The 18,438-nt window shown below is 39.6% G+C and overlaps 1 protein-coding gene across 2 annotated transcripts in view; it reads right to left on the bottom strand.

Moving 5' to 3' along the window:
- Nucleotides 1–12,403: 12,403 nt before the first annotated feature.
- The window catches only part of lmo1 (LIM domain only 1), a 64,673-nt gene continuing 58,638 nt past the window's right edge, over nt 12,404–18,438 (bottom strand). For both annotated transcript variants that reach the window (XM_088334385.1, XM_088334386.1), the window contains exon 4: nt 12,404–13,163. In XM_088334385.1, the coding sequence (XP_088190511.1) occupies nt 13,058–13,163 (106 nt within the window). In that variant the 3' untranslated portion in view covers nt 12,404–13,057. The remainder of the gene's footprint in view (nt 13,164–18,438) is intronic.

The raw sequence follows: 18,438 nt of genomic DNA on the forward strand, positions 1-18,438 counted from the left end.
CATGACCAAACTAGGCAGTTCCTTTGAGTTCCACTTGCCAGAAAGGGTGCTGATGCTATTGTAAGACTTGTTTTGTTTATGTTTACAAAGGAAAATCAGATACTTACAGTTATAATTTGTATTATTGTATTTCCTCGTTCTCTTATGTATTGGAATTCAGCCTCCTTTGATCTTTAAATAATTTTTTTGGTGAACGTATTATTATCTCGTACGATGAAATGTGATGTATGTTACATATAATGATTGTTTCAAAAATCTGATTACGGGACATGATTAATGAAAAAGGTGTTTCAATTGTCAAGGACACAGGACCTAGATAAGCTTCAGCTTTTTCCTGTAAGCCCCTTTTCCCCCTTCTGTTTAGTTGATATTTATCAAAGCTGTTGATTTCGAACACATTATAACCTTGTATATGATGATCGATGCAGTGCAGAGTTTGCATTTTCTCCCTTTGCCTGCTTGGGTTTCCTCCGTTCACTCTGGTTTCCTCCTAAATTCCAAAAACATACATGTCAGTTTGATTGGCTGTGTGAATCAGCAAATGTGTCCATGTGCGTCCTTACTGCGGATAAGCAGTGCAAAAAATGGATGGATGGATGGATGGATGATGATAAATAAAAACAGATAAAAATATGAATCAATCAAATAATATTCTGATACATTTTCTGATTTCTGCAATGCGAAGAAAATAACAAGAATGTCACACGTACCGGAAACATTGCAAGCCTTGTATTATTTCAATATTACGGATGAGTTAAATAGCCCATAAATATACTTTTTTATCATATTCTGATATTTGGAGATAGGATATTTAGGGTATGCCATACTCAGCAATACATGTGCATTATAACTATAAAGCCTTCTAATATTTCAGTCGATTGATAATGAATCCAGGTTGTATGATGTTTTTTTGTTTTTTTTTGTTTTATTGTGCGGCACAGTTCTGAGGTCATGGGATGAAATCCAGCTACCAGCCTTTCTGCGCGGAGTTTGCATGTTCTGCCCATGCTTGCGTGGGTTGATTGCCCGGTCAAAATTGGAATGAGCTTGTGAGTTGTCTGTGTCTGTGTGCCCTGTGACTGGCTGACTACAAGTTCAGGGTGTCCCCTGCCTACTGCCCGAGGACAGCTAAAATGGAATCCAGCACCCCGCTACCCTACTGAGGATAAGCGGTGCAATATTTGAATTTCCCGTGAAAGGCTTCTACAGGATATTTGAATTTTACCAAGAATGATTGGTATCAAGAGTACCACCACACGCTTACCTTCTATTTCCACAAAAGAAAGAAAATGAATGAAGCCCAATTTTATATCTTATTTGTCTCTGCAACAAACACATAATGAGCTTTAAATACACTATTGAAAAAGAAAAAGAAAAATAGCTGATTACCGAAGCAATTTATTGCCAAGCAGGATAGTGTGAAGGAGGGCCCATGTTCCAAATCTGTTCTCCCCAGATCTTTTTTTCTTACGCTTTCTTATTTGCTGGTTTGCTTGCAAGGAGGCTAATCAGATCAATATAATTGTGTGAATGCTGCCGCTCTAACTATACCAACCATTAAACATTAATAAACACACAAACACATCCCACGATACCCGGTAGCTTTTTTTTCCGTAAAGCCTAATTCTCAAGCAGAAAAAAAAACGCACCGTTAGAGTTTCTGTATGTAGAAAGAGCCTTTTTACCCTTTTCCCATTAAAAAAAAAAAAAAAAAAAAAAAAAAAAAGGTCTTAAAATTGATTAGCTGCGGTATTCATGGAAACTGTTTTACAAACAGATGAAAATTGTCATAGAATTGATTTGGCATGTTTAAGGGTGTGTTAGCTTACACAAATTTGGTTAATACACACAATCTGTTGAATGCTGGTTGTAGTGACATATTTGATAGTATTGAACTGGCCAAACATGTACAGTGGTACGTATTTGTACAAGCACCTCTAAAAATGAGCTAGCTGTTGTTGTGCTTCCCAGTTTGTTTTTAGGGGTGGGCACATTGACTTGAGCAGAAGCCCACCCCAGCTGTTTGACTGACAACATACACCAGCCTATCACATTTGTGCACACAGACAGTCACACCCAACTCACACACACTCACAGACAGCCCTCTGCCCTTATGATGGTATTTGCTTTGTGTTGTCAAGTCAAGTCAAGTCATGCTCGTCCTGGGATCAAGAGATCACAGGTTCGAATCCCGGCTCCTCCGTGTTATAAGTGTCCTTGGGCAAAGACACTGAATCCCTAATGCCCTCAATAAGCAGGTCGGCGCCTTGCATGGCTGCATGGCAGCTAATGGTGTGTGAGTGTGTGTGTGAATGGGTAAGTGTGAAGAACATTGTAAAGCGCTTTGGGAGGTCTTCATTGACTTGAAAAGGGCTATATAAATGCAGACCATTTACCAGTTACCATTTATAGCCCTCAATCACAAAGAGTCTCAAATGCACAGACCACAGATTAATGCAAACAACAGAATATTATTACACCATCCAATAATCTGAAACCTACATGAGGGCAAGGAAAAATGTAAAAACCTCAACATGAGGAAAATGAAGAAACCTTGAGAAAGGACCACTCATGAGGTAAACCCCCTTCCAGAATGACCAGGCTGCAGTGGATGTTGCAAAAAAAAATAATACACAGATATTGTCAACATAAAATATAGGTTATTCATATGCTATAGAACAGAAGTGTGTTTTAAGCCTAGATTTCAACAGTTCCACTGAGGTTGCAGATCAGATCTCAGGGAAAAGAGCATTCCACAGCACCGGGGCCCTGATGGAACCTGCAGATCTCCTCTTGGTTCTTGGGATCAGTAGACCAGCATTTTCAGAGCGAAGCCTCCGGACCGGAACAAAAAGGGAAAATAAATCTGAAAGATATGAGAGAGCAAGTCCATGCATGTTTTTGTATAATACCAACAAAACCTTAAAATTACATCTTAAGCTCTGCTGAAAAACAAATGCACGACATAAATACGCAAAGTAGCAAAACTGTGATAAGTAAACCGTGATACAGCAAGGGATTACTGTACAGCAGCTACAATTCACGTGGTCAACAGTTTACCATAAATTGCCACCTGGAATAATACTGAATGTAACAATGTCCTTTCCATCATAAACATGTCTAAACTTAAAATGTATTTTGGTTCCCTCTTATAAAACACAGTCATGTTTTCAATTGCATTTTTCTGTGAACCAAAACTAGGCCCAAAAGGGCGTCATCACAATTTTAAAAAACGGCATACGGTTTTGGGATATGAATATAGGCAGCAAAGGCACAGGAGAAAATGCAATGTGGGGAATTTTCACAGTTATATAATGTTAGGGAGGAAAACCAGGCGCTTATTTTGGTCACTTATCCCTCATTGTAAAGGTCTGTATATTATTATTGCTGGTGCAGCGGCTTAGGGGATACATTCCAAAGCAGCAAATAAAAATTGGCTAAACTTCCAAAATTAGCACTTCAAAGTCAAACATGATTTGAAGGCTTGGAAGCAGTGTGACTGTGAAAGTGAGTGAGTGTTTGCGTGTGTGTGTTAGGCACGCTTGCGCACGCTGGTGTGTGTGGTCGAGCTGGTGTAGAGTTCAGCATTAGGCCTCTGAACCAATTTCTAGGCAAATTGGTTTCATTTCATAATGAGATCACAGTGGAAGCAAAGGGCTTTCAGTGCAAGTTCTTGCATTCGTTGCTGCTGTTAATTTCCTCTTCCTATGCTTTGCATGGCACAGCGAGCCTTTTACAGGCACAATTCTCATAAGCCAAATGCACATCTGCTCTAATTTCATTTTATTTACCTGTAGGAAAGTCAGATATGGCCATTCCCCATTTATTTTGCTTTGACCAAGAACTGTCAGCAGTTATTCAGAAAGTTGCTCTGTGGAGTTTTTTCAGTTGTGTGGTGAAATCCGTGCTAATCAGAGCCACGTGCAACTAATTACCCTCCACATCGGCTTGCACGTTTCTCAAACAGCTTCATTAGACATTTGTCGAACATCTGTTTGAAGAAGTGAACAGCACTTTTTTCTTAAAAAAAAAAAAGGAATCATCACCTACACACAATGTATTAATCTACAAACATTGTATTGGTCTTAATTGAGATGATTCATTCTGCGCTGAATGTGATTTATTGGCAATTTTAGTTTTAAATCTTTGGTGTAAGTTTACACAATTACGAAAATCCATACTTCGCTGAAGTGAATTTCATTTTTTACATTTTTAATACATTTTTCCTGACCCCAAGAAAATAAAAAAAAATTGACCATTTTTAATAGAATAGAAAAAATATTCTCATAAATAACAAAAAAAAAAACATTTTTGTCAATTTGCAATGTGCTTTTCACAAAAAAACAAAACAAAAACAAAAACATAAAAGAAACCAAACACAATAATCCCTTGCTGAAAAGCGTTTACTTATGATGGTTTAGCCAAACCGGGTAAGATGCCTTCAAATTTGGACTTCTCAACCCCCTAAACTTGCTCTAGAGACATATGTGGGTTTGGTACCTCCATATTGGCTCCCTGGTGTTTTTCAAAAGTTTTTGCTGATGGAAAAATATATGGTCTCTGTAAAACAGAATTGGAGGGTATATGCAGTTTACAATAACGTCCACATGATGGCGCAAAACCCTGTCCCTAATCCATGTGCAAGATTATTTTAAAAATTATAATTTTAAAGTAAAAACGTTATTTGTAAAAAATGTTCTTAAAGCACAGTGATTTTATCTGTTAAACACATACTGTATTTGAGCCCGTAAATTTTTTTTTTCTTAAGTAATAAATAAATGAATAAATAAATACATGTTTGTACTTTGCGGGTTTTGACTATTGCATGACGTTTTTGGAACAAAATTGGAGGAATTACTGAGATCCAAATAATCTGTCACGGTCGCCATGACGACCAGTATGCCACGCCCCCGAACTCAAGCTGAAGCAGATCAGCTGATTGCTGTTCTGCAATTTAAGGCTGGATTTTGGGTTTGGCGGGTGCTGGTTCATTACTACTCATTATTCACAATCCCGTTCTGTTATGCCTTGTCCTGTTTTAGTCTGTTATGCCTTGTCCTGTTGAGTTCGTGCCGGAGGAACTCTGTATTGTTCTGTTTTGCCCCGGAGTATTGGGCGACTTTTATTTTATTAAATAAAACCTATGGATCGTCAACGCATTTGAGTTCTCCCTTCATGCCTCCTGCCTACGTTCTGGTCCGGTCACCTTCCACGCCACCTCGCCCCGTGACAGAATGAACCAGCCAACAAATAGAACTCAGCGAACGATCCCAGCGCGACTTGGGGAGAGCTGGAGAGCGCAGTTCGGCAGGCGCCTACTGAGTTGGCCTTCCCTGCCCGTTCGAACCACGGCCCCGCCCGTCGTGGCCCTTGCTGTGCCTCGAATGGGGTCCCACGAAGAATTGACGCCTGCCTGCCCGACTCCCGTGCCGATTGCCTGCTATTCCCTCTCCCCTGCGTCCATGTCCGAATCCGACTCCGCTGCCCGTCGGGCCGACTCCGACTCCCAAGCCTGCCTGTTCGACTCCCAAGCCTGCCTGTTCGACTCCCAAGCCTGCCTGTTCGACTCCCAAGCCTGCCTGTTCGACTCCCAAGCCTGCCTGTTCGACTCCCAAGCCTGCCTGTTCGACTCCCAAGCCTGCCTGTTCGACTCCCAAGCCTGCCTGTTCGACTCCCAAGCCTGCCTGTTCGACTCCCAGGCCTGCCTGTTCGACTCTCATGCCTGCCTGTTCGACTCTCATGCCTGCCTGCCCGACTCTCATGCCTGCCTGCCCGACTCCCGTGCCGATTGCCTGCTATTCCGTCTCCCCTGCGTGCCAGCCCGACTCCGACTCCCAAGCCTGCCTGTTCGACTCCCAAGCCTGCCTGTTCGACTCCCATGCCTGCCTGTTCGACTCCCATGCCTGCCTGTTCGACTCCCATGCCTGCATTGAGTCTCCCTGTACTGATTTTGTTCAGTCTTTCCTGTCCTGTCTTGTCTGTTCTGAATCTGATCCCCCCTTGAGTCTGACTCTTCTGAATCTGATCCCCCCTTGAGTCTGACTCTTCTGAATCTGTTCCCCCCTTGAGTCTGACTCTTCTGAATCTGTTCCCCCCTTGAGTCTGACTCTTCTGAATCTGATAACCCCCTGAGTGCGACTCTTCTGCATCTGATAACCACCTGAGTGCGACTCTTCTGCATCGGCCTGACCTGAGTGCGACTCTTCTGCATCGGCCTGACCTGAGTGCGACTCTTCTGCATCGGCCTGACCTGAGTGCGACTCTTCTGCATCGGCCTGACCTGAGTGCGACTCTTCTGCATCGGCCTGACCTGAGTGCGACTCTTCTGCATCGGCCTGACCTGAGTGCGACTCTTCTGCATCGGCCTGACCTGAGTGCGACTCTTCTGCATCGGCCTGACCTGAGTGCGACTCTTCTGCATCGGCCTGACCTGAGTGCGACTCTTCTGCATCGGCCTGACCTGAGTGCGACTCTTCTGCATCGGCCTGACCTGAGTGCGACTCTTCTGCATCGGCCTGACCTGAGTGCGACTCTTCTGCATCGGCCTGACCTGAGTGCGACTCTTCTGCATCGGCCTGACCTGAGTGCGACTCTTCTGCATCGGCCTGTCCTGAGTGCGACTCTTCTGCATCGGCCTGTCCTGAGTGCGACTCTTCTGCATCGGCCTGTCCTGTTTATCTGTCCTGTTCTCGTCGGTTCTGCCTGTCTGTCATCCCCTGTCCAGTTGGCCACCAGACCCCCCCTGCCGAGCGCCGATTCCGATCCGCCCGACGCAGATGGCGCCTGCCTCTCCCCGTTCCTGCGTGTTCGGAGGAGGGAGCAGGGTTGCCCTAATCGCGATCGTCAACATTCCGGGGCGCGAGGTAGTAATTTTTTCTTTTTTGGGACCTCGGGAGCTGTCCCTTAAGAGGGGGGCTCTGTCACGGTCGCCATGACGACCAGTATGCCACGCCCCCGAACTCAAGCTGAAGCAGATCAGCTGATTGCTGTTCTGCAATTTAAGGCTGGATTTTGGGTTTGGCGGGTGCTGGTTCATTACTACTCATTATTCACAATCCCGTTCTGTTATGCCTTGTCCTGTTTTAGTCTGTTATGCCTTGTCCTGTTGAGTTCGTGCCGGAGGAACTCTGTATTGTTCTGTTTTGCCCCGGAGTATTGGGCGACTTTTATTTTATTAAATAAAACCTATGGATCGTCAACGCATTTGAGTTCTCCCTTCATGCCTCCTGCCTACGTTCTGGTCCGGTCACCTTCCACGCCATCACGCCCGTCCGTGACATAATCTGCCATCTGCCATACCTTTTTCAAATTATATCACATTAAGGAAAAAAACAAAACAAAAAACACTAATTTAAGGCAGAAGGAAAAAAGGCAAACAAAAAAAAAATACTTTTTGTGCCCGTCTGCCTTCCACCGCAGCTAGCATAGATGGGGATGATCACAGTCGGACCAGCTGCAGCCGCCTCCGATCAAGATGGTAGCCTTCAAAAGCTGCTGGAGACAAGCAACCGGTGCTTGAACGTTGACAGTTTTGGTATTACTCAGGTTTTGAAGGTATATATATTTTAAATTCCTTTCTTGGTTGATGTCTGTTAACCCAGCCAACCCTGCTTTTCCTCTTTCCTTCTGGTCTCCCTCAGCTCTGAAAGCCAGTGTCTCCAGCCTCACGTTTGCCCCACTTTTACCACCCCCTTTTTGGATTGAGCAAGACTTCCTTCAGATTGTTGTCTCCCACACCTACAATTCAATTATTTCAATAAATCCTGTCCTGTGACATAGTGGTCTTTGAATCTTCTCCTTGGGTATCTTGTATTTTTTGCTACTTATTACAGCTGGGCCCAACACGTTGTTTAGAGGTAAATTTTTAAAAAAAGCACTGAAGTAAAAGTTCTAAAAGACATTCTTTCACAAAAAGCTGTTTTCATAGAAGTTTTCCGAGGAAATCGAAAGATTAGGACTCGAGCTTTCTTTTAATATGTCCAATCCTATGTCTCCATAGCTTCAAAACACAATTTTCTGTAGGTCCTTGAAAATGAGTCAAAATGGCAAAATTTGGCTGACGACAGCTCACCCAATTTCATAACAACTTCTGGCATTGAAAAATTTTGCTTCTTTGATGGCACATCGCCTGCCACAAGTTATTTCTTGCCTAAACTAATGCGAACGGCTTCTGAAATTTCTGTATAACACAAGAATTCTCTGTGTGTAAGAACTTGCATATGCATGGAAGTATGTGTTAAGATGCATGTTGGCAAAAAAAAGTTACACTTTTAGTGTATTTTTCATAGAGTTGATTCACAATATGTCCAATCCACTTATTATTTGAGTTTTGGTGTAGCTAGCGTTTTAAAATCTCGTTTTTATAGCTCGGTCAATACCCATCCTAACAATACAAATGCCACAATTTCAGTTTGAGCATTTTATAACGTAGTGATTTTGAATAGACCTTACTGACGAAGTCAAGAAGCCCTGATGCAATAAACAAAAGTATGTGGTTTTTGCATGTATTTAGGATCCAGAAAGGGTCTGTGGCGACCTTAACACAATAGAAGGGTTAAATTAAATAGCTATGATGGGTTTCTACTCAAAGGTACAGAAAGCGTTCTCATTTTGTTGGTCCCCCCTCTATGAGCACACATCACTTATATCTGTCCCATGTCACCAGGAATGTATCTCAGGAGAGATTCGAAGCAGATAATGAGCGTTCTCTTTTTTAACACCCCCCTGCTCATTAAACACCAAATACAAATCACCTAATGCAATACCTCATGGACACGGGTTTGCTTTCCAACCTAAATTTCAAAGTGCAGAACTCCTGCTGAAGAACATTGGCACCTTGAGATGCAAGCAACTCTGTGTGTGCCTCACTCACAAAATCCATATTGCATGGCTTTTTATTTTATTCTCATCTGTGGTATTTGATACATTTTTATTTGAATGTCACGGTGTATCATTTAACAAATCGGTATCACACGAACCCAGCAGCAAGTTGAACATCGCAGGGCACGGACAAGCTTTTGTCTGCATGTGCAAACCCCAGCAGCGATGCACTCCAAAAAAATGGTCGTCACACTGTGCTGAAAATGCCACAAAACACTCTATTTTGCCAGAATGTCAAGTCTTCAAAAGAGTGTTGGGTACAGGCTGAAACACCCCCCCCCAAAAAAGAAAACAACCCCCAAAACAATATTGGTTGTTCAGAAGTGTGCAAGTGTTTCAGGCTTTTAATTGGTAAGAAAATATATCAAGTAAATTTATATGGCCTATACCAGGCCTTAATTTGAGATGTTAGAAGCCCTTTTATGATCAAGTCCTGAGTTCAAACTCCTCCGTATAGTTAAAATATTTGCAGCTGTGATTTCTAAAATAATTTTCAGCATACAATTCTAAATAGATCACCCATAAATAGTAAATATGGCCGAAAATAGCGCCTATCAGTATCTTTGCGGATGACAGGCATGTTTTGAGGTATTGGCAAGCTCAATGGTGGCGGATAACAGTATACAGATATGCTGCCCTCTGAGGGCCATTTTACAAACTAATTAGGCAAAGTAGTTACGAGTGTTTCAAGCAAAATTTTTTGTAATATTTGTGGAGAATGCTTAGACGTCTTGTTGCAGGTTGATGCAGTGATGGTACATGAAAGGGCGAGCAGCCAAAAAGGGGCTCACTGGAAAAAAACAACAACAACACACAGCGAGCCACCAACGGACAGCTAACCAGGACTGCTCTACAAAAAGCGGTTGCATCCTCTGATTAACAAAGCAGGGCTGGCCGACCAAAAAACACAGTGAGCAGCCATGCTAACCAGCAATGAAAACCAGCATTGGCTATGGCGACAAACGCAACGTTGACCAGGACTAAACAAACCAAGGAACACGGAAAGAAACGGCTAGCTGATTAAAAAACAAGCAGGCCAACAGAGAACCAACGACGAAAAGCATCAACAGATACGGTTATAAATGTGAGGCCAGCTGGAAATATATCAAGGGACACGACAAATCAGGTGCTAACGCTAGGCTACCCCACCAAACAATACTCAGTGGGAACCAACGAGCATGAACAGGGACAAGATAAAACAAGAGAGCCCTTGGCTGCACTGATGCTAACGGGGAGCTAGCGAGACAAAATTATACCAACCGCAACACAAACCGCAAAAAAAACACAAACTAAGAGCCACAATTGTTTACCTCCAAGCAGAAATAAGCAGTTTGCAATCACTGTTTGCAACAATATCTGCCTGTTTCAGAGCTGGCTTCTAGTGATGTGTTAACAAGATTCGCCATTTTGAAAGTGTTGTGCTATTGTAATGACTTCAGAGCTCTACAGGAAAAAGGCCAGTCAACTTTGGGATTCAAATTCTCAAGTCACCCGGCGTGTAGAATATTTTGCAAAATATTTGAATAATTGTGGCAAGGAAGACTACATGTTTCATGCCTGATTGAAAGAAAAATCAGTTTGGGAATACCTATATAAGTACTATGAGCATAATGCAATAAAATATAAATAATCAAAATCATCTGTTTTGTTAATAAACATTCAATAATATCGTCATTAATACAAAACAGGGTTTTATGGCTGGTCTGCTACCACAATACGGACAATATACACATTTTTACAGTAACATTTAAAGTAGAAATATTGAAGAATGTAGCATTTTGGGGTGTTTTTTTCCCCACCGCAAATTACAATGTAAAATGCTTAAATGTGGCTTTTAATGTAGAGTAATAATAATGATAATGGTACTGTAATAATGGTAATATTAATAATAAATAAATATAACTAAAAAAAACATGCATGTATGAAATGTAAGACTGAACATTATTTCCTGTGTTGCGCTGTTTCCTCATTAAATGTTTTATCCCCCAGAAAATGTGCAATCAGCTTCATTGCGCAGCTCCTGATTGTTTTCTCCCTGTAAATCAATCCGCAAATTGCAATTAAAATGTTCTCTTATGTGGTATAATAGATGTCTTCCTAATCCTTTGTTTTAACACCTGCGGGTGGTTCTGAATTTTTAATGCATTTCTAATTAATGCTCTTTACACCTTTGATTTATGTGTGAGCAAATTATATTGCTGTTTGGCGGCGTGTTGGTAGAGACGTCCCACTTGGGTTGACGTTTGGAATCCAGTGTAGAAGAAAAAAAAACTGAATAACTGTCAAAGCTGACAAGGAATACTGATTACGATGCTTGTGGAGTATATTTATATCCCAATCAATTTAACATCCTGTTTATTTATTTATTTTATTGGGGGTAACACCAATGGCCATAATATTGATAAAATTATTAAAATTGTGAAAGTATATAATGTAACTGGACTCCCATAAAACACTATTAATGGATTTAGGTAAACAAAGTTGGTGGCGCTGTATGGTTGGGTTACCTAGCAGTCTTAAGCCACTCCCATCTCAGATACAACAGCCATACTGCCATTGTACTGAATATTCATCAATGTATAGAGAAATGTATTTGTATAGTATATTTCAAGTATAATTTATTAATTGAATAAGTATAAATAATAAAGTGTGGTAAGGTACATGTCTGGTGAGGCAAAAATAGATGAATCTACATTTAAACACTTGATTTCACCCCAAATATCGTAATTGAGCATTAAGCTCTGCAGTCTGAATGTAAACCTATTCATCATTTGATTAGCAGAGCAAAACGACGTAAATAAACTGTAGCATAAAAAATGTGTCATTGTCTTACCATCATTGTCTCTCTTCTTTTGGATAAAAGATATAAATATAAGATACAATTATATAAATAGTATACACACAGTTACACACACAGGAACACATACACAAACACACACACACACATATATATATGTATATATATATATATATATATATATATATATATATATATATATATATATATATATATATATATATATATATGTGTGTGTGTGTGTGTTTCTACATTATATATATATATATATATATATATATATATATGGTATGTGCATCTCTTGAGTAGTTATCCATACCATGCCAGTAGTGTAACCCCCCAAAAGCAATTAAATATTTAAAAAAAAACACACACACACATTTTCTTACTTAATTTTAACATTATATTAATCTAAATTAACAATGAATTAGAATCTTTTTTTAAAAATGGCCCTTAGAGGGCAGCAGACACTGAGCACCAAACTTAAGACCTGATCATACAAGGGCTCCCAACATCTTGAATTAAAGCCTGGCAAAAGCCCGATACTTCATATCCTTTCTTAACAATAGAAGGCCTAAGACATTTGCAAACTTCTGAAACTCAGTTTGGAGGCACTTAACCTTTATTCCTCCGTGTAATGCATTTTCTTTGTTTTTCAATATTCAGGCCGATTCAGCATCAATCTCTGAGAGCCACTCGGTTCCCTCTTTCACCACAACAACACGGTTTGGAGAAGCATTCTTTTATTCCAAATAAAGAAGCAGTTCATTTTCAACAATTTATCGAATTCCTTCAGAGCTCTGTAAAATGTAACAAAACATGTTTTGTAGCATCATGATTTCAAGAAGGGCCTCAAATCTGATTCCTCTTGCAACATCGTAGCCTTTTTGGAGACACGATCACAATCCGATCAAGTGTTGAGCTCCCTCTCCAACAACTTTGGTTTTGGTACAAGAGGAAAACATAAAAAAGGATAACTATGAACATTTAAGAATCTTTAATTCACACTAGTAATAAAATTGCATTACATTTCATAAAATAAATGTTCCAGTTTATATATATATACAGAAAAAACAGACTGTACATACCCTCCAATGAACCATTTCTTAAAGAAAGCAAACGGAGTTCACAAAACATACAAGCAACATAGTGCTCAGCTAAGCAGGCACAACTGTACATCAACATTTGTAACTGCTCAGTGTTGGGGTGAGGGCAGGGCAAAAGAGTCGAAACATTTACAAGAGAGTCCTCAGGAACTAATAAAGGGGTTTTTAAAAAGTATTGCAGGCAAGCAGAAGGACGCTTGTCTTTTTGCAAGTGCAGCAGAACATCCACGGGGTTAAGCAGCTGATTGGCGCTGCCACGGTGACGGGCCCCCCACTATTGGACCTGCGACTCGAAGCTCCCGTTCAGCTGACCCTCTTCATAGTCCATTTGACACAAAATCATGTTGTTTTTAAGGAAAAACTTGTCACCCACGCAAAACCTGTTGAAAGACATAAACATGAGATGATTAGTGCCCACGCTGTGACTAAGTGTGCGTGCGTGTGATTTTGAATCGCTGACTCTTGATCAGCAAGTGTAATGAAATGTTCCCATCAAAATAATGATCTTTGAGTCACTATGGCTGGCTCACAATAATAGGGCAGCAGTGATTTATCAAGATACAGTATGTAATGATGAACTGGTCGGTGCTAACGATACTGCTAACTCATACACAACTTTTGAGCACTGGTGCGCCATCAGGGACTGCAAGCCCCTCTCTGCTGGCTTAAACATATCTGTATCATGTCATGTTAATAATATTTGTCCATAAATATTCATTAGATAGTTTCATAATGTCTGTCATCTTCCTTTCATTGCTTTCCCCCTGGTTGTGCTGTTTCTAGATAAGTGTTATCATATTTAAGCATTTAATCAATCACACTTCAGCCATTACTTGTTGCGAGAGTCAGAAATCTACCTGGAAGCTTTCATTATCAGTTCTGCAGGACCCATGGCATGTAACAAGTGTGAATAAAGCTGTTGCTTTAACCAGTCAAAATTCGAGTTGGTAAACAATGACTGGCTAAGGTGAGGAAATGCAGCAAAGTAATGCTAAACCTGAAGAGGACGAAGATGATACATCGCATTAGCGAGAGCAGGCAAACTATATCCGTAGTGATCTGCAAAAGCAAATATATGGTTGTGTTGATTTAATTGTGGTTTTGGCAACCCACAATTACCAAAGGTGGATAAGATATAGATTTAGCTGTAGATTTACAGTGAAAGCCACTTTCAAGATGGACTTTCCGAGAAAAGCCTGACAAAGGTCGGCCAAATCAAAAGCTAACAAGCTTGTCACAACTGGGAAAATATCTTGTCTGACACTTTCAGCCCATTTATTAATCCAATAATTATTTTACCAGTAAATGAAATGTACTTCAAACATTCCCTGTACTGCAATCTAAAATTATTAAGCCATTAGAAATCTAATAAATGTTTGGAAGTGTAATTGATACTTTTCATCTCACTTTGAGAGTCACAATTGCTTTGAAACAGACTTTTGCTTTTCAAGGCTACCTACTAAATTTGTGATCAGAGCTCTATGAAAATGAATGAGTTCGTGATACAAATCGGTTCGCCACATTTTAAATAAGTTCACAGCATTCCACTAGAATTTACATTTCTTGCGTTATTCAACTCTGTCTGAACATATTAAGACATTCAATCGTCACAATGGTAACAATTGTCTCGACAGGAACAGATGCCGTGAAAAGCTACCTCCTCTGGTCATGGCAAAAGTATTTTTCGCTGGTTGCGATATGACACACTGACGAGAATTTCTAGTTGTTCTAAGAAATATCCTTATGAGGAGTAACATGTATGAAGGTGTCAAATCCCCCCCCAAAAAACTGTGTTTTTTTTAAATTTATGTATCTGAAAATGAACAAATATGCAAGTAACAGTCGGACAACAACTATTTAATGACTCTGGGTAACTCAAATACAAATTCCTAGTCAATATCCAATTCTGTAAATGTCACAAGTAAGTCAACATCTACTTTAGCCAATATTCTTTTAACACTGAGAGCAAATTGCATTCATTCCAAATAATAATTAATATCTTTTTAGGGTAATGTCGTTTTTTATCTTCTTTTTATGGATATGAGTTGTAAGTGTGTCACGGCTATTTTGATTTAATTGCTTTGTATAATTTCATGCCACTTAAAAACGATGATTAACGCTGTTTTGCTGTTTTCAAGCAGTTGTTTATTAAAGGATGTTTTTCTTCAAAGTGAGTTGTGTCTTATAAAATGTAGTAGTCAAATATTTTCTCTCTTAAGTATCTGTTGGCTAGACCCAACTAAGTTCAAATAACTCATATCAATTTTTCCCACGAAGTCTAACAGCTTCTGTCCTACTTTTAGCAAAGCTGTTCGGGGTGGAACACATTAGGAAAAAGGAATGGGGGGACAATCTCATGCTCATCGCTGCTTCTTTGTTAGTGTAGCATGAAAATGGTGAAAGTAACTAAAGGCTGTTCCTGTTTGAGTTCGGTCATGTACAAATAAAGGGTAACAACAGAGCTACACTGATAATTGCTACACAGACTCCTGATGGTTGGTGTCATCCACTCTACAATATGATCTAAAACATAGATAACTCCTAAGTATAGGTCAAACTAGGTCAAAAAGCAATCATTGGTTTTTAGAAAATACAAATACACAATTCAAACTGGAGCATACTAAATAACAATATTTTGAAGCTTAATTAACAATACAACAAACTAACTGAAAAAAAATGATGAAGAAAAAGAAGGCATAGCTAATTGTAGAAATGGCAAAAGACAATGCTAACTATCTGTCTAGGAGATGACACTGGCAAAGAAGAGAAATCTAGTTTCTGGCAGACAAGAAGACTGCTGTTTTATGGCGAGGAAGACAAAGTTAGTTTCTGGCTAGCAAATAGACAACACAAGCTTCCTATGTAATATAGGAAACAGCAATGCTAGCTTTCTTTTTAAAAGAATAAGACACTCGTTTTTGGATGTAAGAAAAAAGTTTGTTTTTTGCTTAGAAGAGGACGACATAAAATTTCAGCAAAGAAGGCAATTGAGCTAGCTTCCCACACAGAAAAGACAACCCTCTTTTTTGGAAAAATCATGTAACTATATGCTGTAGAAATAGACAAAGATAGGACAGATATTTTGGGCATAGAATATTTCGAAATTTAGCTTTAGGAGTAGAAATGTTTGGGCATAGGTCTAAAAAACACATTTTTAGCAGAGAAGAAGACTAACAGATCAGTTTCTTAGGGTAGAAAACAACATTAATTTTTAGCATGATTTGTATTGTGTCATAAAAAGACGCCAATTTGAACACAGACAAATTATTCTGGTTTTCAGTGGACTCAAACGTAGGAAGATGTGTGTTGAATGATACATATGTATTTTGTATAAATTACAGGAACAGCTTTAATATGAAATAAATGTGACTTGAGCCCCGGAAACAACAATACCGCCGAGTATTTTTGTAAACGAACATTTATTTTAATGGTAAAAAGAGCATTGAAACATTGAAAAAAAGACCGATTGCTATTATAAAACTAAGATGCCCCACGGAGTACCAAGTGCTATCATTAGGTGCTTAATGTGGAACTCATGTTTGCACTCGCAAGTCAACAACTTAAAGGAAAAGTGTGTATTATTTAGAGCAGGAGTGTCTAATCCTTTTGAAGCTATTGTTTGTATTCTTCCTTTTGCTTTATACAGTAGCAGTGGTCTGCAACCTTTTAAGTACCACAATCTGCTGTAATGTCTGACTATATTCTGATGGCCCCGACTAGTAATGATAATAATATTAGTAAAAATAACAAAAACAATAATACTAATGAGCCCAAATCCAATGTGTATTCACTAGACCTGCTGGTATGATGACATAGGAAAAGGCATTCGATTTTATGTCATCATACTTTTTTTACTCACAGGGCCACGTTGTGCAACATTGTACATTGTACAACGTGGCACTGAGAGTGAAACTAGTGTGTTGATGAGATAGAATGTAACACCATGTGTTCGCGGCCTGGTGGTTAAAGACCACTGCTTTATAGCACTAGTTTTCGGTTGCAGTACACAATATCACGATTTCTAGTGGTCAATTATTACATAAATCTTTTGAATGCCTGAGCAAAACTATAAAACGGCACCAACATTCCGGTTTATGTGACACCCCAGCAGACTTGAAGGTGACAAGGGGAGCACAACATAAGTTGGCTTTGGTTAGATGCCACACTGTTCAAATGGTTATTACTGTGCCAGGTGACAGTGTGTCTGCCAAGCCAGAGGGGAGAGAGCGAGTCCAGTCATAATTCCCTTACAGCAGGTGTTCACTATGGTAACTGAATGTGTCCCGTGCAAGGTTAATGGGCTTGTGCTGCGCAGGAGAACAGGGTCACAGCACCCCTGACAAGCATGCAAAGGACATTCTGCTCCCAGACTGCCACCATTACCAAAAGTATTCTAATGGAGAGAAAAAAGCAGGACTGGGATATGAGGTATTCTTTGTAGTGGCTTTGTGTTGACCGCAATTTGCCTCTTGTTTCCTAACTAAAAAAGAGCTTTTCACACCTGTGCCCAGGCTGCCTGAAAAGAGCTAATGTTCCTGCGACCTTACAATTTAGATTTACAGATCTACAAATTCCTGCCAGGGTGTAACACTTAAAGTAATTAGGAGGCTGTTTAAAATTCAACCCTTTTATTACCACTACTAACTTCTGAAACCGTAGATGACTGTTTAGCATGTCTGCCCTAAAGTTTAGTGGTCCTGGGTTCAGTTCCAGCTACCAACCCCGGTTTCCGTACTAAAATCATGAATTGCAGGTATGGCGGCAACAATTAGTCGACTTTGTTGACCAAAAATCATAAATGTAGTTGGTTTATAATTTGCTTTCAAGGAGAGGTTGAGCGTTATGCCAGACGATACCTGACTAACATATTTCAAATTAAATGCACGCAATCTGAATAGCAAACGTCAGATGTTAAAACTGTTTGATTTCAAACAGTCGAGGATTTTTAAGTACTTTCGTTATAAACATTGCCGTGTACCACTGAATATACTTAACAACATGGACAACATATTATTTATTTTATTTCCTTTTCTACTGTTGTTAATGTGTTGTTTCTTGTTTTACAGGAACAATAAATGTTTACTAGATTTTAATTCATTATTCATTTGCCTGACCCTAAAAAATGGACAGAGGTTTATTCATTGATTCATGTCTTCAATGATCAAGCACTGCGCCTAATTGGTTTTAGTGCTTTTGTATCTAATATTTGTAAAAATCCAGAGTATGTTAAGTAATATATATATTTTTCATTGTACCCATTTTTGTGTGTTTATTTTAATTAGCTACATAATTAAATCAACATTAATGGTAAATGTATGTCTTTCTCTGTATACCCGACAATTGTCTGTCAACCAGTCCCCTACCCACAGCCCAAAGTCTGCTGGGATGGGCTCCAGCACCCCCTCATCCTTAATGAGGATAAGCGGTAAGAAAATGAATGAATCCATTTTCAAACCATAACTAGTATTTTGTTGTTGAAATGATATCGTTTCAGATTTCTTAATAATTTTTTTCTTACAATGGATTAATCTGCACACGTCACTCGTAGATCAGTCGAAAACAAATTGCTCTGAAAAGCAGAATTGGATGTTGGGTTTTGGGAGTAATTTTCCTAATTATTTTTTTAGAATAGTTTTATTTTTCTGAGAGAAAAGC

This window comes from Urocampus carinirostris, chromosome 4, assembly GCF_059441175.1.
Source record: "Urocampus carinirostris isolate Australia breed hairy pipefish chromosome 4, RoL_Ucar_1.0, whole genome shotgun sequence".
Classification (NCBI taxonomy): Eukaryota; Metazoa; Chordata; class Actinopteri; order Syngnathiformes; family Syngnathidae; genus Urocampus; species Urocampus carinirostris.